The sequence below is a fragment of the Tupaia chinensis genome, unplaced genomic scaffold (assembly GCF_000334495.1).
Source record: "Tupaia chinensis unplaced genomic scaffold, TupChi_1.0 Scaffold143836_2, whole genome shotgun sequence".
NCBI classification, from domain to species: Eukaryota; Metazoa; Chordata; class Mammalia; order Scandentia; family Tupaiidae; genus Tupaia; species Tupaia belangeri.
This window is the reverse complement of record NW_006203687.1, coordinates 1076975-1103439: the sequence shown is the minus strand read 5'-3', so window position 1 is coordinate 1103439 and position 26465 is coordinate 1076975. Positions and strand designations below refer to the sequence as shown.

Genomic DNA, 26465 nt, shown 5'->3' with positions numbered 1-26465 from the left:
TATTACCTGTTGATGATAACATGTATAGTATTCTCAACTGGATTGGTCTGAGAAGTATTTCATGATAGGTAAAGTTTTTTTACAAGCAAAATGAGAAATAGTGATTGACTGTTTTTAAAAAATAATTAGAATAATAATAATAATGATTGGGAAAAACATAGAAAAGATATTGAACGATGAAGTGGGGAGATTATTTCTGTATTGACTGACATGTATGGCATTCCCTTTTGAAAAAGCACTGTAATACACTGTAAAGTTATATGTAATCCAATGTAATATAAAGAAGATTATGATGATAATGAAAATAAAATAAAGAAAGAAAGAAAGAAAAAGAAATACTTTTAGTGACACACTTAACTATATTTCAGTGTCATTTCACTATTATAAATATATTTCCCTCCTTCTTCATGCCATATCTAAGCCCTTTTGCAATCCAGAGTTGTATAAATTTTGGAAACACATTAACATGAGTTAGGATATGCCCACACTGAAATAAACATATAAAAATATAGTTACAATATAAAGTAAACATCTATTTTATTAAATTTGTGAATCTATACATTTCACTCAAATGTATTTTTTAAAAACTTACATGAGTGAAAATTATCAATTTGACCAACTGTCAAAAAAAGATTTTCCACGTTGTTTATGTAAAAGCATTCTACCTGACAGAAAATATTTACAAAGGGTCTTCAAAATTCATGGGAAACACACATTATGCAAAAATTATGCATGGCTTCAAAAATGTTTTGCACCAAAATAAACTCATATGTTAATCCCATTTTTCCACTACTTTTAAGTGGAAAATGCCCTCATATTTAATAAAATATTTAAGTATACAAAGTGTTTAATTATAATCTAATTCTAATCCATATACTTTAGCTATATTGATGACAATAATATACTTTATCATGAAGTGATATTATCTGAAATAGTATTTTCAAATACAAACTTAAATCTAATAATATGACCACTCAATGTCATAAAAATTCCTCATATACAATTTTAACAAGTTGTCATTAAATTAATATTCTAAGATGACTTTTCCCAAACTTTACGTCAATGAATACCTTTGTAAAATGTCATGAATCACTAATGTGATCAAATGAAAATTTACTTATTCAGACATAGTTTGGTAGGTTTATTGATTCTCACAAGTCTAGCAATTACTCCACAATCCACAGGTTTGGAAGTCACTGTTTAATATGACCAGAAAAGCGCTGAGGAAAACTGAGGGGCAGTCAGGGTCTACCTGTCTCAATGCATTCAAGGATCTTCCATGAACAATAGCATAAAAATGCAATTACACTGCCACCTGCAGAAAATAGGCACATGCACTTAAACTGAGACTAAACGCAGATTTCCCTTTTTAGTTATACAAAATGAGGATTCAATCATACCTCAAGAATAGGACTCCAGTCAAGGATAGATGAACTCATAAAAACCATTCCATTTCTTGAGACAGTAGCAGGAGAAGCATTGTCGATGTTATGCGGTTCGAAAACAATCTTGCAGTTTGGAGCCATGGGAATCCGATCACCATTGGCAAGAGTCAGAGTTTTGTTATCATCCAAAACCGAGTTCAGGTTTTCAATCCAGATAGCATCAACTGGACCATCAAGGACTATCCAGATATGGTCCCCTAGAAAATCCCATCAAAGGTAGTTAAAAAAAATTTTTTTAAAAAGCATACATATACATAAGCGTTTACATATAAAACTTGAAAACAGAAAGACTAATATTCTATATAATTTTCATTAATTTTTAAATAAAGCTTTGATCTAAATGATAACCTTATTTTATCACATAGGACTTCTTAAGGTCCTTATATAGCAGTTGTTTAAGGCCCATAATCAAATCAAAAAGTCATCTGTTCATTGAACAAATACAAAATGAGTACTCTCTACATGTCAGCACTGTTCTAAGGTGTGGTACTCTTGTGGAAAATGAAACAATTCATACCTTTTCTGAGCTTACTTTCTATGGGATAGAAAAGACAAGCAAGTGAATAGGCAAAGATAGATATTTTCTATATATATATATATATACACACAAATAAAATAAGAAAAATTGATCAGGATACGGGGATGGAGCATCGTTTTAAGTAAGGTGGTCAATGGAATATTCCAGAAGGAGAAAGAAGTGATGGAAAGATCTAGAGATTTTTCAGACAGACTCTGAAGCAGACACAAGCTGCATGTTTATGTCCCCTCAAAATTCATGTATTGCAATTCTACTCCTCAATGTGATAGTATAAAAGGAGGGGCTTTGGGTCCTGTAGGAGGAGCCCTCATGAATGAGATGAGCTCCTGCCTTATAATAGAGGCCTCAGAGAAATCCCTAACTCCTTCACCATCTAAGGACACAATGAGAAATCAGCCATTCACAACCCTTCCAAGAGCATAATCATACTGACACCATTGTGTCAGACTTCCAGCCTCCTGAACTGTAAAACATCCCTGTTTAACAGTCACCTAGTCTGTGGCGCTTTGTTACAACAGCCTGTGCAGACCAACATAGGTGAGTATGTTCCAGAAACAGTAAGAAATTGAACCTGTTTAGCAAGAAGAAAGGGGGAGAGAAGTATATGAGTACAGTTGGAAAAACAGAAGGGGTGGTTCAGGCAGTGCTGTAGAACCAATTCTGGTTTGCATGCTGAGTGGCCCCGTAGAAGTCTAATAGAGTTATTGAATTGGGAACCTGAGAATGAAGTCAGGGTTAGAGGTTAAAACGTGGGAGCCAACAGTGCAGTGATGGAATTTAAAATCACAGGACTGGGAACATTTCTTCTAGATAATAAGAGAGGTAGGGGATTTGGGGACAGGAGCACAGCAACCCTTCGACTTCAAGTACAGGCTTCTTTGTTGGCTCCTCTCTCCTCTACACCTCTCCACAAAACTCGAGTGGAAGGGAAACCAGCAAAGGAGGAATCCCTGAAGCCAGAGGAAGGGAGGCTTCAAGGAGGGAAGCGATCAACCAGGCCAGGCATCACTGAGAGCAGAACCAGAAGAAAAATGGCGATTAGTATTTGACAACCGGGAGGATGCAAGTGTCCTTGATATGGCAATTTCAGAGGGACTCTGGGACACAACCAGATAGGAGTTAGTCAAGGAGCTATTTGGAAGTGGCAAACACCAGCAGAATGCTCAAGAGGAAGGCCATTGTAACTTTGGGTATTTGATTGAGCAGTAACCTTCCTTTTAATTTCTTTAGTAGCTTCTCCTAATCACAGACACCATGACTAAGCTCATGGATTGAATTTTTCCTTGCTATGGAACAACTGTGGAATATCCTATTTCAAATAAAATGCCTTGAAAATCATAATCAAGCTCATTTCAACTAGCAGTTTAAGTAAAGTGGTGATCTAATCACCAGAGTCACTTTGAAAGGAGAGACATACATTGGCTTTTTTATGAGGAAAGGCAAAAAATAAAAAACTCTTTGAGCTCCTGTTCTTTGAGGTAGCATTTGGTCACTGGGTCTGTATTTACATAGGATTACTGGAAGAAACCAGAAATAAAATTTGTTCATTTTTTCCCCATAAAACAATAATTTTTAAAATGAGCACACTTTAGAAATGAAGTATTTTTCATTTCTCTTTTGATAATTGATGTTAGGTTGATCGGCCATATTCTCCAAATGAGAGCGTCAGTGGCACTACCTTAAACATTTCTCAGCAAAACCCCATTGCCCCAAGAGGACTCAGGAAGTGAGCCCGAGTAGCTGTCTTTCTCCTGCATCTTTCTGTCTCCCTGCAATTACATCTACTGTGCCTTTCTGCTGCTCACTCAGGAGTGAGAAAACAATGACAGGAAAGCTGACATTGCCTCTTCCATCTGAGCTTATATTCTGAGAATGCTGGTTCCTATTTAGAGTCCACAAGTAAGAGACTGTTCAGACTGAACAGCTGGACCTTAATAAGTTTATTTAAACAACCAAATACTAGTGTCCACTTAAACAGGATAATTTGTCTGTTCAATATAGATAGAATTTTCTCCCCAAAGAAATTGCTTTCTCCTGTGATTTTATAGGTGAATCACTTTTTTAAAAAATAGGCTGTGCTTAAATAAGAATAATATGTTTAAATATTCAATGAAAATAGTTATGGTAAAATCCTTCAGTCAATATTATTGATTTTCCTTAACAGCTTTTTCCATCTAATGTATATGAAGTCGTGTAGAACTAATTTTTCAAAAAGTATTATTACCCCCCCAAAAAGTAGGTAAACTAATCAATAAATTCATTATGTCAGCATTTACAAATATCATACTGAGTTATGACATCTTATTCTTGACTAAGATATTATACAGACAATACAGTTGTTTGACTAATTCTATACAGTCACAAGGATTTTATTTAGAATTACACATCAAAAATAATACCTGTGATTCATTGCATACCTTTCTTAGCTCTCAATGTTTTCCTCCAAAGGGTAGAAAATATCCCATCAGTCCAATCATTTGTGGCCACATCAAGCCGACCAAACATCTGTGGGGCAGTAATTGCTTTGGGATTCATCCTCATTTCCCGGTGTGGTTTTCCACAATCTGTATCAAATAAATCCAAAGTTGAACATCCCAATGTGGAATGAACCATTAAGCAACATCACACTAACTTGTAATGTACTATCAGCAGGTGCTAAATTATGAGAAATGCAAAATTACATTGAAAACATGTAGCTTACTGATTCCAAGTTTTCATACATAGCTTCATTGTATTTTATTCACTAAAGCACTGTTTTAGCTCTTTTTTTTTAAGTGCATATTACTTAGGGGAAGAAAAAGATACCATGCTGGTATTTATTGATATTTATAAGAGTACTAATCTGGAAGTTCTCTAAATTTCACAGCTCAAAAAAATCTTCAGTTTGTAGTATACTCAATTAAATCTTGTGCCTGAAATATGACCTAGAAAATGCTCATTCACTCCATTATTAGCTGTTTTCTTGCTTACTTTGGAAAAGATAAGCTGAGTGAATTTTGCATTAATCAAAACTTATTTTATGGCCAACCTCAAGAAATATATATATGAACTTTCACATCCTAAAACTATTCTTAATGGTCTGACATTCTGGATATAAGGGAATGTCATTATGAGCAGAAAAGTGAAGAATAAAATTAAAAGTATGAAATTCTAACAATAGATGCTAAAATATTACATACTATGTGAAAGATCATCAAATGCAAGCCTATCTATAAGTATGTATACATACACACATTAGAAAAAAATGTTAATTTAAAACCCATTAAGTTGATTAATTGTATGTGTGAACTTGACTGGTGACCATTTAAACATTTCTGGTGTGTTTCTAGAAGTGTTTGTTAGCATTTGAATCTCTGGGCTCAGAAAAGTGGATTGTCCTCTTCCTTATGAATACACATCTTCCCACCTGCTGATAGTCCCAATAGAACAAAAAGCAGAGGAAGGAGAAATTTGTCCCTTTTCTTTCCTGCCTGCCTTTCTGAGCCCAGACAGTTCAACTCATCTTCTCTAGCCCTCAGACTGGATTTGCATCAACTCTCCTGGTTCTTAGGCCCTAAGACTCAGATTAAACTCCGCCACCAACTTTTCCTGGGTTTCCAGAAAATCATGAGACTTCTTGACTTCTTGATCTCCATAATCATGTGAGCCAATGAATCCCCATATGTGTGTCTGTGTGTTTGTGTTTGTATCTTTCTGTTTCTGTTTCTCTAGAGAACTAAAAAACACCTTTAGAACATTAGACTATATTTCTCCTTTTCTTTATTTTTTAGAAATCACAAGTAAAATCAGGGCAATTATTTGTAGAATTTTATGATGAAGTTCAACTTAACAGCTATAATTCCATTTTTGTAATAGATGACATCCATAAAACTCTGAGAACACTTGTTTGTTTATCTAATCACACTTTACAAAAGGCCAGCCAAATCTTAAAGAATATGACAGTATCACTTGTGAAAATTGGACTGAATCTGTTGCCCATATAATAGAAATTATCAAAAATTATTTTATTATGGTGGATAGGATACAAACGGTAAGATATTGACTATCAACTTTTTTTTCCATTGGTTGAGATTCTGACTGCCTCAGAGACATTAATTTCCACCCACTAATAGCTCACCCTTCTTCCAGGCTGAGCTACTTCCCTGGCTTCAAATAAACTTGTTGGCATTGATTTTTTTTTTTCTTTTCAGATTTTGCCTATGGTGCATGTGCTCTCCAGATAGAGACAGAGAGGGAAAGTGAGGAATCACCCCCTGAGGGGTTGGCTATGCCCACAGTCCTTCTCTATTCTCCTCTTGGGATTTTGGGCATGCACACACTCATACCTGACATATTTTTCTTTTGTTTGTTTTGTTGTTGTTGCTTCTCCCAGAGTTCACTCTTTTTTTTTTTTTTTTTGTAGTCCCAGAGTTCACTCTTTTTTTTTTTTTTTTGTAGGTTTTTGCCATAGGGCATATGTGCTCACCAGAGAGTGAAACAGACAGACAGAGATAGAGAGAGAGAAAGGGAGAAATTGCCTCCCAGTGGTATGGCCACGCTGCAATCTCCTCTTCTCTCTTCCTGGTATTTTGGACATGCGCACACATGCACATGGTATGAGTTTCAAGCCACCAGATCCAGGACTTGAACCATAGCTAGCTATGTGGGAGTGCAGCACCTTAACCATCACACCACTTTCTGGTCCCACCTGGCATGTGTTTCAAGCCACCAGGTGCGGGACTCAAACTCTGGAGTCAGCCATGTGGGATCTAGTGCCTTAGCAACTATGCCGTCTACTGGCCTAAGTAAAGTCTTAAGGCTGAAAATGTAGGAGATATGACTAGAAGACATGGTTATACTTTTCCTACTTGTTTTCTCACTTCTAATGCAGAAACTGGCAGAAGAGTAAAGATACTAGATGATAGTTAACATGCTGGACTCCCACTTGGCAAGATACTGGATGATAGTTAACATGCTGGACTCCCCACTTGGCTAACTGTGGTTTAAGTCCTAGACCTGATGACTTGCTTTCTCTCTCTTTCTCTCTGTTTCTCTTTGGTGAGTGCACATGCCTGTACCAAATTTTAAAAATAATGATGATGATGCTGTTAAATATAATTAAATAATTATTTTTAAAAAGTTTGTCTTGGGACCAGCAGATAGCATGATGGTTACATCTCCAGACTCCCATGTAGTTGACCATGGTTCTAGTCCCTGATCTGGCAGCTTAAAACTCACACTAGGTGGGTGTACATGCATACCTAAAACCCCAAAGGGATAATGGAGAAGAAGATATTGTGGTGTGGTCATCTCCCTGGGGTGTGATTTCTCACTTTCTGTCTCCCTGTGTCTCTTTGGCGAGCACACATACTCTACAGCAAAAAATCTCTCTCTCAAAAAATAAAATAAAAAAGTTTGGGACCAGTAGATGGCATAATGGTTATGTTTCTGGACTTCCATGCAATTGACCACAGTTCAAGTCCTGAACCTGGCGACTTGAAACTCACACCGGACACCTGCGCGTGGGTGCCGGAGATCCCAAGAGGAGAATGGAAGAGAGGGTACTGCAGCATGGCCATCCCCTTGGGGGCTGATTTCTCACTTTGTATCTCTGTTTCTCTCTATCTCTCCAGCAAGCACACACACCCTTTAGCAAAAATCTTTCTCTCAAAAAACAAAACAAAAAAAATGTCTTATGTACTAAAACCAATAATGGATTTATAAACAGCAAAAGTTCTAATGGTGAATTCATCTTTGCAAAGATCTTCTCCAAATCTGTGATGCCATATGCATTATATAATTTAGATATTTCATATGTAATGTATCTGTATTGTTTAATATTCAGTACCCATTTTGTTTAAGTCACTGTAACATTTGTAGGTGCATTTGTTGTTTATTGTTAACGGGAGGCAGCTAGCTTCATAACTGCAACAAAAACATTATTAGACACAACCTGGGAGGAAAAACAGTCATTTTAAAACAAGTAAAACTCCCAAGACAAAGTCTTACTACCATACATGAAAAACCATGTGACAAGTCCTGCAGGTGGTGGAGAAAAAAGTTGGCATACTCTGAGGACTCCCTAGTAGTATAGAAATCATGTTATCTCATAACAGGAAACCAAGGCAAAATCCAATACTGGAAATTCTAAAAGCCACCACAAATGACCAGTATTGCACTAGTATCAGTACACCGGAGTTCCATGAGCTGACTTGACACCCAACCAGGAGCCGTTCCTCTCTGGGTCTGCATATGCTGCCTTCCAATAGCCAAAGTTCTGTGAAATTAGGGAACTCAACTCTGCCATGACTAAGAGTCATTGGTATTAGGTTGTCAGGAAAGTCATGATGTAATTTTCTGTTTTCTACACAAAAATGCATCATGACTTTCCTGACTACCCCATAGTTTTAGGAAGAATTGATTCTCTTTATCATCTGTGTCTGAGCAGAACCAGGGAACACAAGAACAATCATAAACGTAAACTACCATTTTCCTTGGCTACCCTAGGGCAGAGGATATCTGTATAGAGCTATCTGGACTTGAATCTCAGTAATTTAACTCTACCAGGAAGAAAAATGATTCTAGATGGGAAATTAGTTTATGCTTAAGATGATTTCAACACAGAATTTCAGAGTTGAGACTGAAATTACTTTATTTTGTTGGGAAGTAGCATGCTGTATTTAGGGAAAAGTGACCTGTATTCTAGGAAAAATCTGGGTATTTAGTTAGTGGGCCTGGATTAACTCAGAATCCCATCCCTATCATCTTTGTAAACTTGGGCATTTCTGAATTTGAGAAAAATAAACTAGGGATAATAATAACCATCTCTCAAGATCACTGTGAAAAGTAAATGACAAAATATATCTAAAACACATAGCATGGTGCATAAAGTCACCTAAAAATGTCTTTTCCTCTGGTGTATTAATGTGACATATTGTATTAATGTGATTTGTTGTCTTTAAAATGTACCAAACAGTAAAGCAGTGCTCCTGCCTGTGAAAACACACTAATGGATCTGCCTTTGTGTCACTCGTGCATTCCACTGTGTCACAACTCCTTCACAGTGTCACCCAGAACAATGGCATTGGCTGCCCCATACCTGTCATGGCTCTCATCAAGGTGTGGATGCATGTGGTTTTCCCTGCTCCACTGGGCCCCAGGGTCATCATTCCATGCCTCACCCTCTGTGTTTCGAATAGCTGGATGACTTTCAGTTTCCAAGGGGGATGGTCGATTAAACCAGCTTCTTCAACCTGAAAGCATATTAAAATTCCCACATTGGACCATGTCAGCAATGTTCTGGACTTCTCATTGTGCTAAAAATATGCATAGACATGAGAAAGTGATGAGGAGCTACTATTTAAGAATAATTTTTTAAAATATGTATTTATGGGGACCAGCAGTTAGTGTAATGGCTATGTCGCTGGACTCCCATGTAGTCAACCATGGTTCAAGTCCTGGACCCGGTGGCTTAAACTCACACCAGGTGTGTATGCACACGTGCCCAAGATCCCAAGAGGAGAATGGATAGCCATACCCCCTTGCTTTTTGTCTCTCTGTCTCTCTCTCTGTCTTTCCAGCAAGAGCACACACCCTATAGCAAAAACCTCTAAAAACCAAACAAATAAAAAAATGTACTTATGGGGCCAGCTGGTGGCATGGTGGTTAAGGTGGCTGGGTCCTACATGGTTAACTGCATGGTTCAGTCCCGGACCCAGTGGCTTATAAACACACCAAACATGTGTGGATGCACGCCCAAAATCCCAAAGGCAGATGTGGAGGAGAAGATATTGTAGTATGACCATCCCCCATGGGGGATGCTTTCTCACTTCCCTTTGTCTCTCTCTCCCTCTTTCTGGTGAGTACACATGTCCTCTGGCAAAATTTATAAACACACATATATATCAAGAAGACATAAATATATGTAAATGCACAGACACAAACAAGGCTGAACATAATCAAAATGTTATCCCAAGATAATAAAAAATCTGCATCTTTCTTTGGGAATTGAATATATTTATACAATTATGATTTTATTAAATGGACATCTGAAGAGCAACTTAAAAATAAAGACTCACATGACAAAATGCATTTAAATTGTTTAACTTCAAAGATGATACTTGTAACTAGAAAAACAGATTACATACCAGATTGACTAAAATTCCATATAAATTTCAACCTGTTTTTGTAAGTCTACTGCATAGTTTTTATCCATCAAACACTGTCCCGACCCACAGGACAGTCAAACAATTCCCTGAGGGAGGGAGTGAGAGAAGGGACAAACACATCGAGTAGAGACAAGATGAGGTGCTGATCAAGTCTCGTTTATTGTAGAACAGACTGCGATTATATACATGCCGGTGGGCATTGATTGGCTGCCCGAAATGCAAGTAGGGTATCATACTATGGATCAATCATTGGTAGCCTGGAAATGTAAAGGAAGCATTCTGGTTTGACCAATCGGCGTGTGTCCCGCATGGTGACCAATCATCTATTACTGTTATTGTTTGCTCAGCGGGGAAGTGAAACCCAAAGGTTTCTTAAGATGGCCGATAGCTCTTAATATGGCTCCCGTGTCGCTCACGTAATGCAGCGCCCTCCACAAAGCACATGTACAGAAGTTACTCAGTGCTAAAGATTGTTCTAAGATTAATCTTCGGAAATCATGATGAAATTGGCACTATTAGTGCCTTCATTTTACAGGAGACACTAAGTAAGTAATTTGCCCCAAAGGGCCAACTTGTATAGTTATGAGATGGCGATTTGAACCCAAGAAGTTCAGGTCCTTGGCTCATGTCCTTAACAATCATGCTCTGCTTGAACTTTCTGTAAGTGACAGTTCTAATTTCACTTAAATAATTTTGGATAAAAATTATGAATCTCTTTACAGTGTGTATTTGCTTTCCATAATTCCCATATCCTATAAATTCCTAATGCTACCTTCTCTTATAAATTACTTAATACTTAGTTTATTTTATGTAATGCTACCATTAATTTAATCTAATGATGAAGAAATCAGTTGCAGAATGACTTATCACTCTTACCTCATCAGGAAATTTAGACTTTGATATACTGATTTTTGTATACATTATAAACTATACATTAAATGCAACCACTTTTGATTTTTGTTAAATATATTTTCAAGGAGTCAAATGCATTTTATAAATATAAGCTAATCACTTCTTTAAAGCAACATTTTTTGCAAATTTTTTTTATACGAAAGGTAATTGGCACAGATTTACATGACTCATTTTCATTCCTAGGAAGGCTATAAAAAGTTAAAGCTCCAGGACCAGCAGGTGACATGGTGGTTGAAGTACTGGAATCCCATATGGCTGACCACAGTTCAAGTCCTAAATCTGGCAATTTGCCTTTTTACTCTTCCTCTCTCTCACTCCTTGTCTCTCTGGTCAAACTGACTACTAAATAAAAGATAAAATAATAAATAAAATAAGTAATCCTTAAAAAAAAAAGTTAAAGCTGCACCAGGTGTGATAGGAAGTCCAGACACCTAAAAACTTACATAGTGTAGTGGATTCCCCCACCAAGGGCCTCAGGAGGAAATCACGAGTGCCCAGGGAAGAAAGGAGGAAGGCTGAGATGCCACATGAGATCACTGTAAACAATACTCAGGTGCAGAAGCAAGGTGGCATACGCCAGGGCAGAAGACACACCTAGGCAAGTGTATGCAAGATAGCAGCTCGCCCCCGCCCCCTGGCCCTGGCCAACAATCATTTCACTTCTGAATCTGGAGTGGAACAGTTTCCATCAGTAACAGGGCCACTCATACATGACTGACTATGCATGTGACTGTGCAATGCTAGGACTCCTGGCAGGAAGAGCTCTATTAACCACATGCAACAGCCTCCCGTCAAATGGTAGCTGTAGCTTTGGCTTTGTTCTCAGACCCACAAGTTCAGGCCACACCAGTTTCATTGGTTCCTATATAATTCAGCAGACACCGCACTCGATGCCTTGTGACATATATTACCTGTCTACTAATTGCTGATTCCAATTCAGGGTAGCCTGCCTTGTCCAGGAGAATATTTGGGAAGAGATCTTCAATCAAACTCAAAAATAAGGGCTCGTCCTCATCAATCTAGAAAAAATAAGAAAGGGAACTCAGACCAACTATTCTGGCACAAAAATAGCAGTGAATAAATAGATTGAAAATACCCAACACATCCCAGGCTATTCTAACACAGCTACTTAGAAATAAAATATCACCTTCACTGAAGCTGAGTAATATTTCCCTCATCTTCCCCACAAATTAAAAATTTTAAAATTAGAGGCCAGCAGGTGGCATGATGATTAAAGTACTAGACTCCCACATGGCTGACCTCAGTTCAAGTCCCAGGCCCAGGGGCTTGAAAACCACACTGGGCACAAGTGTATGTGCCCAAAATCCTAAGAGGAGAATGGAGAAGGGACTACAGCATGGCCATCCCCCAGGGTAGAGCAGATTTCTCACTTTTCCTCTCTCTGACTCTCTGTGTCTCTTTCCAACAAGTGCATGTGCTCTATAGGAAAAATTTTAAAAAGGAAAAAAAAAAAAGGGCCTAAAGAAGAGAAACAAAAGAAAATGGAAGGAAAAAAAAGTACTACCTAGGGGAGAAACTTTTCATAAAATTAACAGTTCGGGGGACACAATATAGTGTACAATTTTTAATAGAATTTGTTAAATGAAATACAGTAACAAATTCGTGAACTGAAATTCATTTATACTTTTATTCTGAAGTTAAAAAGAGCACCATTTTGCCGTCCTATGGATAGATGCACTGATACTGAGCACTGATCACCTGTCTGGGAAATAAGAGTGGGAAATGATTTCACACTCGGAGAATTCATATACAATTTCCTGCTAGGCTCTACAGACTTTTAAGAAGGTGAGATTTTAGCACTAAAACATAAAAGTGATTCAAGGTATTTGGAACCTTTATGTGTAGATTTTTTTTAAATGCACTTTGGAAGGCAGCTATGCTAACCGCTATACCACCAACGCCTGGGCAAAATGCACTTTGATTCTATTGAAATGGGCATATTTTAGACTAGATCGGAGTCATTCCAAAAAGATCTGAAAAAGTAAAAAGTTGTGCTCTCCGCACTTGATCTGATTGTGAGCCATTTAAAATGGATATTTGCATGGCTCATTTGTGCAGAATTAGTTGAACTGATATGTAAGTAGGTGAAACATCCCCATCTGTGAGTTTTACCAGTTTGGAAAGATTCATATCTCGCAGCACACGCATGACAATCGTCGATTCCGTATCTGTAGGGTTGGCTCGTTTAGAGGCACCCAACGTCCGCAGAACTGACAGAATGTTACGCAGACCAAAGTCATAGTGTACCTGAAGAATGTTAGAAATTCCAAGTTTATTTTCAGCATTAAGTTGCTATGAATTTGGAAGATCTATTTGCAATAATGAATAAATGCTGATTTTCCTTTTAAAAACTCACAGGGAAAATGGAGCAACACATTTCTTTATCGATATACTTTTCTGAGCAAATAAAGATTATCCATGAGAGAATTTCCAGGTACCATCACTAATTTAAGCTTTTAGATGAAAACTAACTGAAAAGTCATGCCATAGTTTTCTTTGTTTTTCTATACGAAAATATGCCATGGTTTTTCTGACAACCTAATAGCTTAACAGGGGAAAAGAAATAAATTTCTACTTGGAGTATAGATATCCCCTTGTTCTTAATCAAATACAAAATAAAAGTCCTCATATATGTAGAGGTTTAATTCAGAACAGAATTAAAATAAGACCTTACCTACAACCATCATACACATGACTTTTTATTATTAGTAAGAAGACAGGGATATTGAGTGGGAAGAAGAACAGCTACACCCCAGGACTATATGGAAGGGCAGGAGGTAAAATCAGAGCAAACCAGAAAGCCAAGCCCTAGCCCTGTCATTCCCTTGGTGTGTATTTATAAACATTCAATCATGCCAAATTTCAGCACATACCAAGTAAATTATTAAAATCCAATTTTCAGCCACTGTGGAAAACAGCATTGTAGATCCTCAAAAAAATTAAAAATAAAACTACCATATGATCCAGCAATCCCACTTCTGGGTGTATATTCGAACACATTGAAGGCTGAGTTACCAAGAGCTATTTGCACACCCAATAGCACTATTCACAAGAGTCAGGAGATGGAAGTAACCCAAATGCCCAGTGACAAATACATAAACACAATGGGCATACATGTACAATGAAATAGGAAGGAAATAGGAAGAAAATCCTGCCACGTACTGTGACATAGACGAAACTTGAAGACATAATACTCAGTAAACTATACCAGTTGCAAAGAGAAGTATTGCACCATGTCACTTCTATGAGTATTTAAAGTGGTGAATTTCACAGAAAGAAAAAGTAGAATGGTGGTTAGAAAAAGTAGAAGGGCTGGAGGGAGAGGGAAGAAAGGGACTTGTTGTATAATGGATATAGAAGTTCAGTTTTCAAGATGAAAAAGTCCTGGAGATCTGTTTCACAACATGGTGAATATATTTAACACCACTGAACTACTCACAGTGGTAAATTTAATGTTAAGCTTTTTTACCATAACAAAAAAGTATAGAATAAAAAAATGTTAATCAAATACTTTTATTTGATAAAAATAAAACAAAAGTAAACTCTTCACAGGGTCTGGTCAAACCACAGTGCTCTTCCTCCAGTCCTCAGCTCATTAGATCTTGGGTTCTTACACATGCACCTGGCATGTTTCAGGCCAACTGGACCAGGGAGTCAAACTGCAGCTGCCATGTGGCTTGCAGCACTGAAGTTTGGCATGCTGCTGCCCTTGCCACCATGGCTGGTTTAGTGGCATAATCAGAAAAGCGTGTTAAATTAAATTATGTGCAAAGGTCATTGGGAACATCAGGCCATGTTTAGAAGATGGAGCAAACAAAAATATTCAGATTGAGTTTCTGCCTTCAGGAAATTTAAATTCTAGTTAAGACAGTAACAAAAGTAGAGCAAACTTGCACAAAAATCAGTTTCTTGAAAGTAATCAAAGAAAACTTCCTATCAGGAATTGACTCTGAGTCACAGAATGCTCACCAAGAGATTGGTAAGGAGCCAATTGTTTTGTTCACATTGATTCATTTTTATTTCACAGTTACACTATGACAAGAGCTGCAGGAGTAAAGGTAGTAACAATGAAGTTGTAATGAAGAATAGGGCAGGAGTCAATGATATGGGATTTTTTTTGGGGGGGGGGAGTTCTTGGGGTTTTTTATTATTATTATTTTGCTATAAGGTGCACGCACTTACCAGAGATATGTAGAGAGGGAACATAACAAAGCACCCCAAGAAGAGATGGCCACACTGCAATCCCTTCTCTTCCACTCTCCTCTCAGGAGTTTGGTCACACATGCACATGTGCCAGGTATGTCTTTCAAGCCACCAGGTTTAAGACTCAACCATACAGTCAATCCACTTGGGACTCAGTGCTTTCACTATCATGCCACCAAATGATGCTGTGGAAATTTTCTATATACAAGAAATAGCATAGAATATTCCTTTACAGAATAAAAAACAAGAGTGAGTAAAGGTAGTACTAAGTAGAAGAGTCTGTTCAGAGGTTCTGGTTGAGGAACACATTCTTGGGCTGAGCTACCCAAGCAGCTCAGCCCAACAATGGGCCTTGTATACCTGAAAAGGCCATCTTCTTTGGATACACAGTTTGGGAAAGGAAATGTATGGAGAAGTGAGGGAAGAAGAGGATATCCATCCAGCCTGCCCGATCAGAGGAACCAACCCTGGCCATCAACGAGATGACAGTTATCATAGCCAGATTGCCCTCATATTCAGTTAAGTAGAAAAAATAAAATATGTTGGTGGCCAAAGGCAAATAGCAGTATCAGGCCACTCAATAGGGCTCAATGGCCAGGGTCAGAAGGTCCTGTGTGTCTGAACACTCACTGGGAAAGAATTTTTGAGTGGGGATGTGATTTGGTTGAGCCTGTGGATATAAAAATATAATTGAGATCCAAAGAAGTTTAGAATGAAAGCCTTGAGGAAGAGAGAGATTAAATGTTACATATGGGAACAAGCATATGGTGTAATGGTTACGTTGATGGACTTCTATGAAGTCGACTGCAATTTTGAGTCTCAGACCCAGCAACTTAAAACTCGCAGCAAGCATGTGTGTGTGTGCGTGCCCAAAATCCCAAGAGGAGAATGGTGTGCCCAAACCCCTAGAGGGTGATTTCTTGCTATCTGTTTCTTTATCTCTGTCTTCCTGGTGAACACATTCACCCTATAGTAAAAATTGTTCTAAAAAAAAGAAAAGAAAAATATGGGGCTGGCAGGTGGCGTTGTGGTTAAGGACACTGGATTCCCACATGGCTGACTGTGGTTCGAGTCCCAGACTGGTGACTTGCTTTCTCTCTCTCTCTCTCTCTCTCTCTCTCTCTCTCTCTCTCTCTCCCTCTCTGGTCAAATAAAAAGTAAATAAATAAATAAAGTTAAATGAAATAATTATTTTTAAAAAAGAATAAAAGAAAAATAAATAAATGTTACATATTTTAGGAGGTTTAGTCACATTATTTTCTTTTCTTTGCTATGATGTGTCATTATTTAGCATATGCTTTTAGTAATTGTTACTTATATGCACTGGAAAATGCCTACTTCCAGGTACAGGTGAGCGAGTTGCATTGAATATGGGCAGGACCTGGCATTTACTCCTAATAGAATACAGCAGAGATGACAGATTATACAAGTTACATATCTCTTATTCAAAATGCTTGGGACTAGCAGTGTTTTGAATTTCAGATATTTTTGGATTTGTGAATATTTGCAATATTTTGGGGATGGGACCCAGATCTAAATACAAAATTCATTTATGTTTCATATACACCTTATACACATAGTTTAAAGATAATTTTATGCAATAGTTTTGTATTGCTGCATTTTGACTGTGACCCATCATGCGAGATTTTCACTTACAGCATTTGTCAGCGCTCAGATAGTTGCATGATTGGAAGCACTGAGGGTTTTGCATTTTCAGCTTAGGAGTGCTCAACCCATATGTGATTATGCGTATGTGACTGTGTGTCCACATTGCACAAGAGTACAGTGCTCATCTCGCTAGAAACTCTCCTTGCTGCCTATGAGAACACAACAGGCTATGCTGGAGAATTCTATGTAACAACAAATTAATAATGTACAACCTGTGGGAGCTAAAAGTGGCCTTCAACCAACAGAAAGCAATAAATGGAATCATTCCTCAGCTTATCAACTCAAGGAACAGAATTTTCCCAACAACCCGAGACCTCAGTAGATTGTTCTCCAGTCAAGCATGGGATGAAACCACAGCCCCAACCAAAATCATGATTACAGTCTTGTGCTATGCTTGGACCCCGTTAGGCTGACTTCTGATAATATAGAGAGTATGAAATAATAAATGTGCATGTTTTATGCCATTTAGTTTATAATAAAATTGTTATGTAGCAACAGGTAACTAATATGGAAGTAATAAATGATTGATTCATGCCTCTCATCTTAAAACCTGATGATGCTGGAACCTGCTACTCCTAACAGTGGCATAAACTAGCAAAAAGGTTACAACACGGGAAATACATAATTAGTAAGCCTTGGTCAAATACTTGACTGAGATAACAAGTGAGAAGAGTAAATGAATGAGAGGTTCCTGAAAGACAGGATGACACATACAAAAGTTATGATGAGTATATATGTGATAGGTACATAAACAACAATGTGAATTATCTATAATTCTTTGGCTCTTAAATCATTTCATATAGTAATTACCTTGTTTCTAGGCTACAAATATTAATTTCTTAAAATGTACTTCTTAATTAAACTATGCATAAAATATTATTTTTGCAATGATACACCTTTTTACTTAGTATTAATAAAGTACTTTATTGGGGCCAGCAAGTGGGCTGGTGTCTAAGGGCACTGGACTCCCACATGGCTGACCATAGTTGGGAGTCCCAGACCTGGCAGCTCCCTTTCTCTCCCTCGCTCTCACTCTGTTTCTCTCTGGTCAAATTAAAATAAATAAATAAATGAAGTTAAATAAAATAATTCTTTAAAAATTTTTTAAAAATTAAATAAAGCATTTTATCAACAGCCCAAATCATTTTATCAACAGCCCAACAATTTTTAAAGATGAATACACTTCACTGAATAGAACAATGAAACAAGCCGAAGTGCACAGAGGTCTTCAGAATGCCACACCTGCTTAGAAAGCTGCTCCTCGCACAGCTTGTAGAGTGTGAAAAACTTCCTGGCCAAAACAATGTTGTCAATGAAACCACAGCTCGCCAGCTTCACCCTTATGATAATCTGACGGTCAGGGACCATCATGGCCACCGAGCGGAAGTTAATCTTCAAGTTTTCAGGAAGTTCCTGCCGCCCGGCATAGCCAGGATTCTAAAGAGAAAATAAGCCCCCAGGATGAGTGATAAGGTCATGGGGCAGCAAACATACATCACACGATAGCTAAAGCTTCCTTGTGCACACATGCAAATATGGAAGACAACCAGACACCTCATTTACTTCTCTCGCGCTTCTTTAACCTGGGCTGACTAAAGCATGACTTATTATTATGATCTTGTTTAACACCAAAGGCTTTGAAACAGGAGTGAAAATTACACCAACCCCCTCTCATGGACAGTAGGTGGCATACAACCAGGACGATGCATGAAGACTGTGGTAAGAAGACGGAAACTCAGTAGCTCTTCTAGTAGATCCTTACCATGGTGAGAAAAAGCCCAAACTCAGGGTTCATAGTCACATTATCTCCATCAGTAAAAATGAAAGATTTTTTACGCTCCTTTTTACATGTCAAAATAATGGAAATTTGCTGGGCTGCAACCGAAAGAACTGGTAGATCGATACGGTTAAACTCATCAAAACAACCCCAGGATCCAGACTGTGCCAGTCCTTAGAAAGAAAATTAAATAAAAAATCCAATTAATCTTAATTTTGGAAAGCAAAAGAGAAAGAGCCAAAGACAGAAGCTCAGCTTCCAGGATGAGCGTGACATAGGCTTGTTCAAAAATGAAGTTGAATCTGGTACTTAATGCCTCCATGCTTTAATTTCCTTACCTGTAAAACAAAAATAATAGTAGTGACATGACTGCTCTGCATAGTTGTTGAGATTAAGTGAACTGACACATGTAATACATACAGAATGACATCCGGTGTATAGAAGGAGTAAGGGGTCAATTAATGGAGAGTTACTTAAAAGAAAATGAAGTTGAACAAATAGATCAGGCCTTTTATGGCCCCTAACAACTCAAAATTTGGCATTTTATTTGTAATCACCCAACCCACCATGATAAAGGAACATTACAAAGGCAAGTAATGTTTATACTTGGTTCATGCAACACAGGTAAGATTCAAGATTTTCCAAAAAGTTTACAAAGTTGAAAAACAACACTAAAATGTAGCCAATTGTTTAAAAAATAAACCCTAACAAGATATTCTTAGCAACATATTTTACCAAATAAAAAAATACTTAAGGACCAGACAGCAGTGCAGTGGTAAAATGAATTACTGTGCCACGTTGATTCACGTGGGAAGTTTCCTGGTTGGAGTCTAGAGACTCAGACTCTGAGTTTGACAGGCATGTCATTTTCAGAATTCAGGGCTGGCTGTGGCTAGAGTGGATAATGGTGTTGAGACCGTATTGGAGGTGCTCTCTCTCTGTCACTCTGTCTCTGTCCCTTTCTCTCTTTCATTGAAGAAATGAGTAAGTCATGTATATATCTCACTGTTATTTTAATTTGGCAGATGGTACATGCATTTGCCACTGAGAGACAGAAAGAGATGGGGGAGGGAAGCAAGAAAGCATTCTCCATTAGGCATAGTTACTTTACAATGCCCTCTCCTCCATTTTTCCTTTCAAGATTTTAGGCACACAGACACACACACACATACACACACACACAAACACACCTGGCTGTCTTTCAAGCTATTGTGTCTAGGATTTAAGTTATATGGTTGTCACACACACACATACACACACACACAACACACCTGGCTGTCTTTCAAGCTACTGTGTCTAGGATTTAAGTTATATGGTTGGCCATGTGAAATCCAGCTGTCTTAACCACTGGGCCATAGGTTTATAAATTTTACCTTTAAAAATCCGTCCAAGCCCTCGGAAATCCATCTGATCTGAACAATTGAAAACCACGACGTACTTCCCAAGACATCGCCCCATATCTTTGGTGGTTTCCGTTTTGCCTGTTCCTGCAGGTCCTGCAGGGGCTCCTCCCATGCTCATCCCCAGAGCTTGTGCCAATGTGATATAACACCTTGAGGGATAGACACATCATTAGAACCACCTCCCCAGCGTGTGCAAGATACTTCCAAGACATCGCGGTGAGGTGAAACCAGCACAAGATTGAAAAAAACAGATGTAGGCCATTGTTTCCACATAACATTTCCAAAACTAAAAAATATGCTTGTCCTTATGGATGTTACTATGTGGTGAGGAAGAAGTACGGGGTAGTCTCCAGTCAAATAAGTTTGAAAAATTCTTGAAAGGGTTAAACTGATTTCTCTACTGCAAAGTTTTTTTGGGCTTTCTTTAATAACTTGTATTGAGAATCTGCAAATATGAAAACAAGTACATATTTCCAAAATGTATTTGGTAACTTTTTCCCAGAAATCTACCACATTTAAAGGATGATGTTGAAGGGGCAGGCAGTGGCACGAAAGTAATGCAAACTTGGGACCAGCAAGTGGTACAGTGGTTAAGGTGCTGCATTCCCACATAGCTGATCATAGTTCAAATCCCAGAACTAGCAACTGGAAAATCATGATAGATGATAAATAGATATAGATAAATGATAGATATAGATGGATAGATAGATAGATAGATAGATAGATAGATAGATAGAGATAGATAGAGATACAGACATAGGTAGATATAGATGTATATAGAGAGAGACAGAGACAGAGAGAGAGAGAGAGATAAAAGAAGAACTAGTGGAAATTCTCTGCAGCTATCCACCAGGGAACATGCCAGGTTCATATTTAGAGACCTCCCTGAGCATGTTGGGTACATGTACCTGTGATCTGGAACTAGCTGAAGCTGGCAGTGGGTCACAGTGTCAATACCATTGGGGATGCTGTCTCTGTCTCTCTCACCCATAAAAGAAACACTTTTTTAAATTAAAATTAAATAAAGGATAATATTCTATAAAATAGATTGAGAACCATTTAAGTAAATTAATTCCCTTCTGAGTTTAAGAATCAAACATTAGACGTGCTTGGGATTTAAATCACACATTGCCAAATAATCATATCACGAATCTATTTTTGTGATGTCTAGACCTGCATGTACCTGCTACTGTATCTTAAATGTGAGATTAACAAACAAAAGATTTAATGAGAGAATTCAACAAGTCTGTAAAGGAAAATGTTTATCCTGAAACCTTGCTAATAAATTATTTGATTCCCGGGACCATCTGGCATTGTCATAGGAGACAATTCATAAAGTAGTACAGTATAGGGTTTTCTTGTGGCCAAACTATAAAGCATTCATTTGGACTTGGTACAAGATTTGAAAGAGAGGAAGAGATTATCCAGCATGAAGGGAGAAATAACTAATCGCAGGCCATCCCGGGTCTGTCTTTATTACAAATGGGTTCTGAAAAAGCAAGTACATTACTCTTCCCTGAATGTATTTGGAGCCTGGATGAGAATGAAAATATCTGAATCTGAATCAGGAAGACACCTGCTCTCACTTCGATGTTGAGGTCTCTCTCCCCCTCACACTTCTGCTATCCCTTTCAGAGCAGAATCTGTAATAACAATAGCCAACACAATATACTCCACATACATTATCTCAGTCGATTCCCAGACAAACTTGCCAAGAAGCCACTGTTATTTTTCCCATTTCGCAGCTGAGGAAAGACTCACAGAGACTGAGGAACTTTTCTCAGACTTCAGTGGCAAAGCTGAAATCTAAGCCAGTCCTTGGTGGAAAGACACACCCTCTCACTCCCAGTCCTGGGACATGTCCACCCTATCAAGGTGAAACATACTTCTATCTACATCAGCACTGGCCAGGAAGCTGTTCAGCCCTGCCAACCCTTTCTATAACTAGGATCTCTGGGTTTATAATTAAACCGAAGAAATAGTAAGCAGTTGAGTTGCCAGAGAGAAATCATCCCTTTTACATAAAAGTGGGCAGGCATGCCAGGTGACTGTCCCTTCCATTCTCCGTTAGGCAGGGCTTCAGCTCAATTGTACATGGATGCCTAGGCTGCCTTTTGGTGACAAGCTCAGCTGTGTCAGAGCATCTCCCTGGGCAGGATCTGAGACTTCCCAGAGTATCTATCGTATAGTGTGTACACTTCGCTCCCTCCCTTCTCTGATTTCCTTCCTGATCTCTTTCTCATACGTATCAACATTTCCAAAATTGTCTCCACTCATTGAATAAGGTATGAATTTCTGTATGTCTTAGTGCCCTGTTCAGGGCTGTCTTCTAGTTTTCTGCCTGCCCATCAGACTCCATAAACCCTCTGAGATCAGGAGCTGGCTCTTGCTCATGCTTGCTCTCATAACTACTGGCCTAACTAACCCCGGCCCTTCCGCCATGAACATTTGCCAAATAAATGACCCGGGCTGATCCAGCCATCCACTCTTATCTGGTTCCTGCTGTCCCTGGAGCTACTGGAATTAAAGATGCAAAATGTGACACAGCGCCAAATGAACAGCCACCGACCCCATGACCCTGGGCTCGTTAGCCCTTGATTTAACCAAATCTGTCCCCAACATTAGCAGTGAGTATTCTAACACTCTAGATGCATTTTGTCACACATAACCCAGAAGTAGTTCCAACTCCTATTGATTCTGAAATGCTGAAAAGCTTTCTAAGGCCTTGGTATGTGCATAAGCAAGGTATTTTTCCTTGTTGAGAACTTGGTTTCATTACAGACTCTGATTGTCAGGCATACTTAAAGAATAACAAAAGAAGATGCTGCAAAAGAACGTTCTCTTTTTTTCTTTTTCCTTTTTTGAGAGGTTTTTTGCTATAGGGTGCATGCGCTCGCCAGAAAGACAGAGAGAGACAGAGACAGAAAGCAAGAAATCACCCCCCCAGGTGGGATGGCCACACCGCAATCCCTTTTCCTCCATCCTCCTCGAGATCTTGGGCATGCACACACACGTGCCTGGCATGAGTTTAAGCCACCAGGTTGGGGACTCAAACTGCGGTCGACTACATGGGAGTCCAGCGACATAGCCATTAGGCTAACTGCTGGTCCCGTAAAAGAATGTTCCTAATGATTAAGAAAAGAACAGTGATAGAGAAAATCATAATAACGACTAACATTTGTTCTACACTGGCTATTAACATTACCTCCAACCTAAAAATAAATAAATAAATAAAATAAAATAAAAAAATTACCTCCAGCCTACATAATTTCAAAGAAAGGGAATCAGGGAGGTTAGGTGTCTTGCCCAAGACTACACAGTGCTAAGGGCAGAGTTGAATAGTCAACATGTAGGTCTAATTCACAGAAGTTATATGTCTGCTGTTATTAGACTTGTCTACATTTGTTATCTAACAGATGAGATGTCTGTCAGTCCTCTATTTCCTCTGCCCATTTGTCTTAAGTGACAGCGGTAATGAGAACAATTCCAATTTTCTCTATATACACGCAGAAGTAGAATGGCCATTATAAACCTCATGAGCTTTTAGAGAAAGACACTATAAGATGTTATAATGTTATAATGGTCATTTTTACATCTGAAATATCTGCAGCTCTGCCCACATGATGTTGAGCTTCCCAGGGTCCAAAGAGCTGCCACCATTGTTGAATTTCCATGGTCAGTCAGCAAAAGACTGACCACAAACATGTCAGTGCCTCCAGCACTTGACTTTTGTAAAGTATTAACTATAGTGAGGAATTTTCTTTTGAAAATAGCATTAAATCTTGCAAAGGAATCCTAAAGACCAGAGAAATTTCATGACTCACTTCACGCTGAATCGAGTTAAAGAAAAACAAGCAAGTGAGTAGTTAAGGTGAAACAGTCTAAAACAAATTGTAGAATCGCTTTCACTTACACAAATACTTGTTTCACTTTTAAAATGGTTACTTTTTTATATTAAAAGATGTACAAGATAAGGAATACAGTGAAATAATCAAGCTGCAGATAAGTTGGTAAACTATGAAAACTCTATGTGAAAATGCAAAAGGATTTTGAAAGACCAGATGGTGGCACAACAGTGAGATGCAGCTCTCTGGGAAGCAAGCCCATGTGGGTCCTTGTTCAAGTCCAAAGACCTCCCTGAGTGTTCCAGGTACATACTCATCCATGATCTGGGCCTGACTGACGGCTGGAAGTGGATTGCAGCACCAGGACAGGCTGACTGCCTATCCCTCTGTCCATTAGTCATCCACATAGACACAAAATAAAAGAACAAAGAATTTATTTTCTGAGCCTTTTCATCTTGGATCCATGAATCACTAGTTTTCCTAAGGTTGAACTTGAAGACAGAAATAAATCTTTGGAAACAAATAAAAAGAGGGAGAGATCAACCAATTATGCCAATGGGTCAGGGAAAATGAGAGCCAGAATAAAAGATGGATTTAGCAACCTGAAAGTCTGGGCACCTTTTGTAAGAGCTGCTTTGTCAAAGTAATGAAAAGGAAGCATGCACAAAGTTAGGATAACTGCCCCCAAGTATGGTCAGGTACTAATGCCTGTGAACATGCTACCTGTTGTAGCTAAAGGGACTCTCAGATGTAATTAATGTTAAGGACCTTAAGTTGGGGAGATCATCTGCTGAGCCTAATGTAATCACATGTGTCCTTCAAAGAAGAGAGAGTCAGAAGAGGAGTCAGACAGATGAGATGAAATAAGAAGAAAACACTGAAAGGTGCTCATTCAATTCATTGTTGTTGGCTTTCAAGATGAAGAAGGAGGTTACTATCAAGAATTGTGACAGCCCTAAGAAGCTGGAACAGGGGCCAAGCGAATGGCAATGCAGACGGTCCATCCAGAAAATCAGGAGAGAAATAGTCTGCATGATGGCACGTGCCTGTTTCATGGACCCGACATGGGAGATAAGCTCATGGTCTTTCCTGTGACCTCATCTACTCAGTACATTGGGAAATGAGTCCCTTGCTGAAGAGAGAAGGTGGGAAGAAAATGTTGGAGGTTTGCAAGAGCAAGTGTGAGTAACTGCAGAAGTAGTTTTTAAAAAATTCCTATTTGAGAATCCTTCACATTTTATTCATTAAATTTTAAAGATTCTGTGTGTGTGTGCATGCACTCACTGGATAAAAACAGAGACAAGGAAGGAGGAGAAGTAAAAAATCACCCCCCACAGAGAATAGCCACACCACAATCACTTCTCCTCTATTTTTCTCTCAGGATTTTGGGCATGCACGCACATGCTCCTGGTGTGGCTTTCAAGCCTCCAGGTCCAGGACTCAAACCACAGTTGACCACATGGAATCTAACATCTTAATCTGCTTAACCCACTATGCCACTTGCTGGCCTAAATTAATATTATTTTTAGTTCACAAGTCATAATTATATATACTTAAAGAATACAATGTGGTATTTTATTATGTGACACTATTAAATCAAGTAATTAACATAGTTATCTTCTCATCTGTCATTTTTATATGGTAAGACATCTGAGATTTAGTCTCTAATTTTGAAATATACATTATTATTGACTATGGTCATTTACCTGTGCAATGGATCTCAGAAAGCATTCTTTCTATCTGAAACTTCTTACCTTTTGATTAATAAATCCCCTTCCCTGCCCACCCCTTCATCCCCTAGCTTTCAGTAATACCATTCCACACTCTTCTTTAAGTTTGACATTTTTAGATCCTGCATATACATGAGATCATATGGTATTTGTCTATCTGTTGTCTGGCTTATTTGATTATTCCTTTCCCCACTTCAAAACAAAAAGAAAAAATTCTAGAAGGCCATGTAATAGCATCCACTATAAACCACTTTCAATCTAAACATAAGAAAGAATATAAGGATAAGAAAATGTGAGAGATCACTCTCACACACACACACACACACACACACACACAGCTCTTGCTATTCTTCCATGCTTGGTTGAAAGAGAACACCTCATATATTGAGAATGAGTGGAAGGGCCAATCCTAGCAGACAGTCATGTTCTAACATCAAACTTAAGTCCCCTCTGATAACATCTTTAATGCTATAGCTCAGAGGTTCACTCTGTGATAACAATTGAGGTTCAGCTTCAACTTTCACTGAGGCCAAAGACTGATTATGGGGTACAATGTGATGTTTTACTGTATGCATACAATGTGGAATGATTGAATCAAACCATTTGAACCTAAGTACTTAGTGCATCACTGGACAGAGAATATACAATGTGGCTTATACAACATAGACAACATAGTTAAATTAGAATAAGATATTCCATGGATACCAGAGACAATGTGGGAGGAGGGTGGGACATAGCAGAGGGTGAGGGATAGGGAATCAAGGATGGCAAAAAAA

General features: G+C 38.3%; 1 protein-coding gene across 1 annotated transcript in view; it reads right to left on the bottom strand.

Annotated features, from left to right (window-relative positions):
• The window catches only part of DNAH5 (dynein axonemal heavy chain 5), a 306494-nt gene that overhangs the window by 127827 nt on the left and 152202 nt on the right, over window positions 1-26465 (bottom strand). The window contains exons 40-47 of the mRNA XM_027767025.1: window positions 20085-20263; window positions 18697-18884; window positions 18177-18371; window positions 13176-13310; window positions 11954-12061; window positions 9062-9215; window positions 4401-4547; window positions 1401-1642 (exon numbers count right to left, since the gene is read on the bottom strand). Of these exons, the coding sequence (XP_027622826.1) occupies window positions 1401-1642; window positions 4401-4547; window positions 9062-9215; window positions 11954-12061; window positions 13176-13310; window positions 18177-18371; window positions 18697-18884; window positions 20085-20263 (1348 nt within the window). The remainder of the gene's footprint in view (window positions 1-1400; window positions 1643-4400; window positions 4548-9061; window positions 9216-11953; window positions 12062-13175; window positions 13311-18176; window positions 18372-18696; window positions 18885-20084; window positions 20264-26465) is intronic.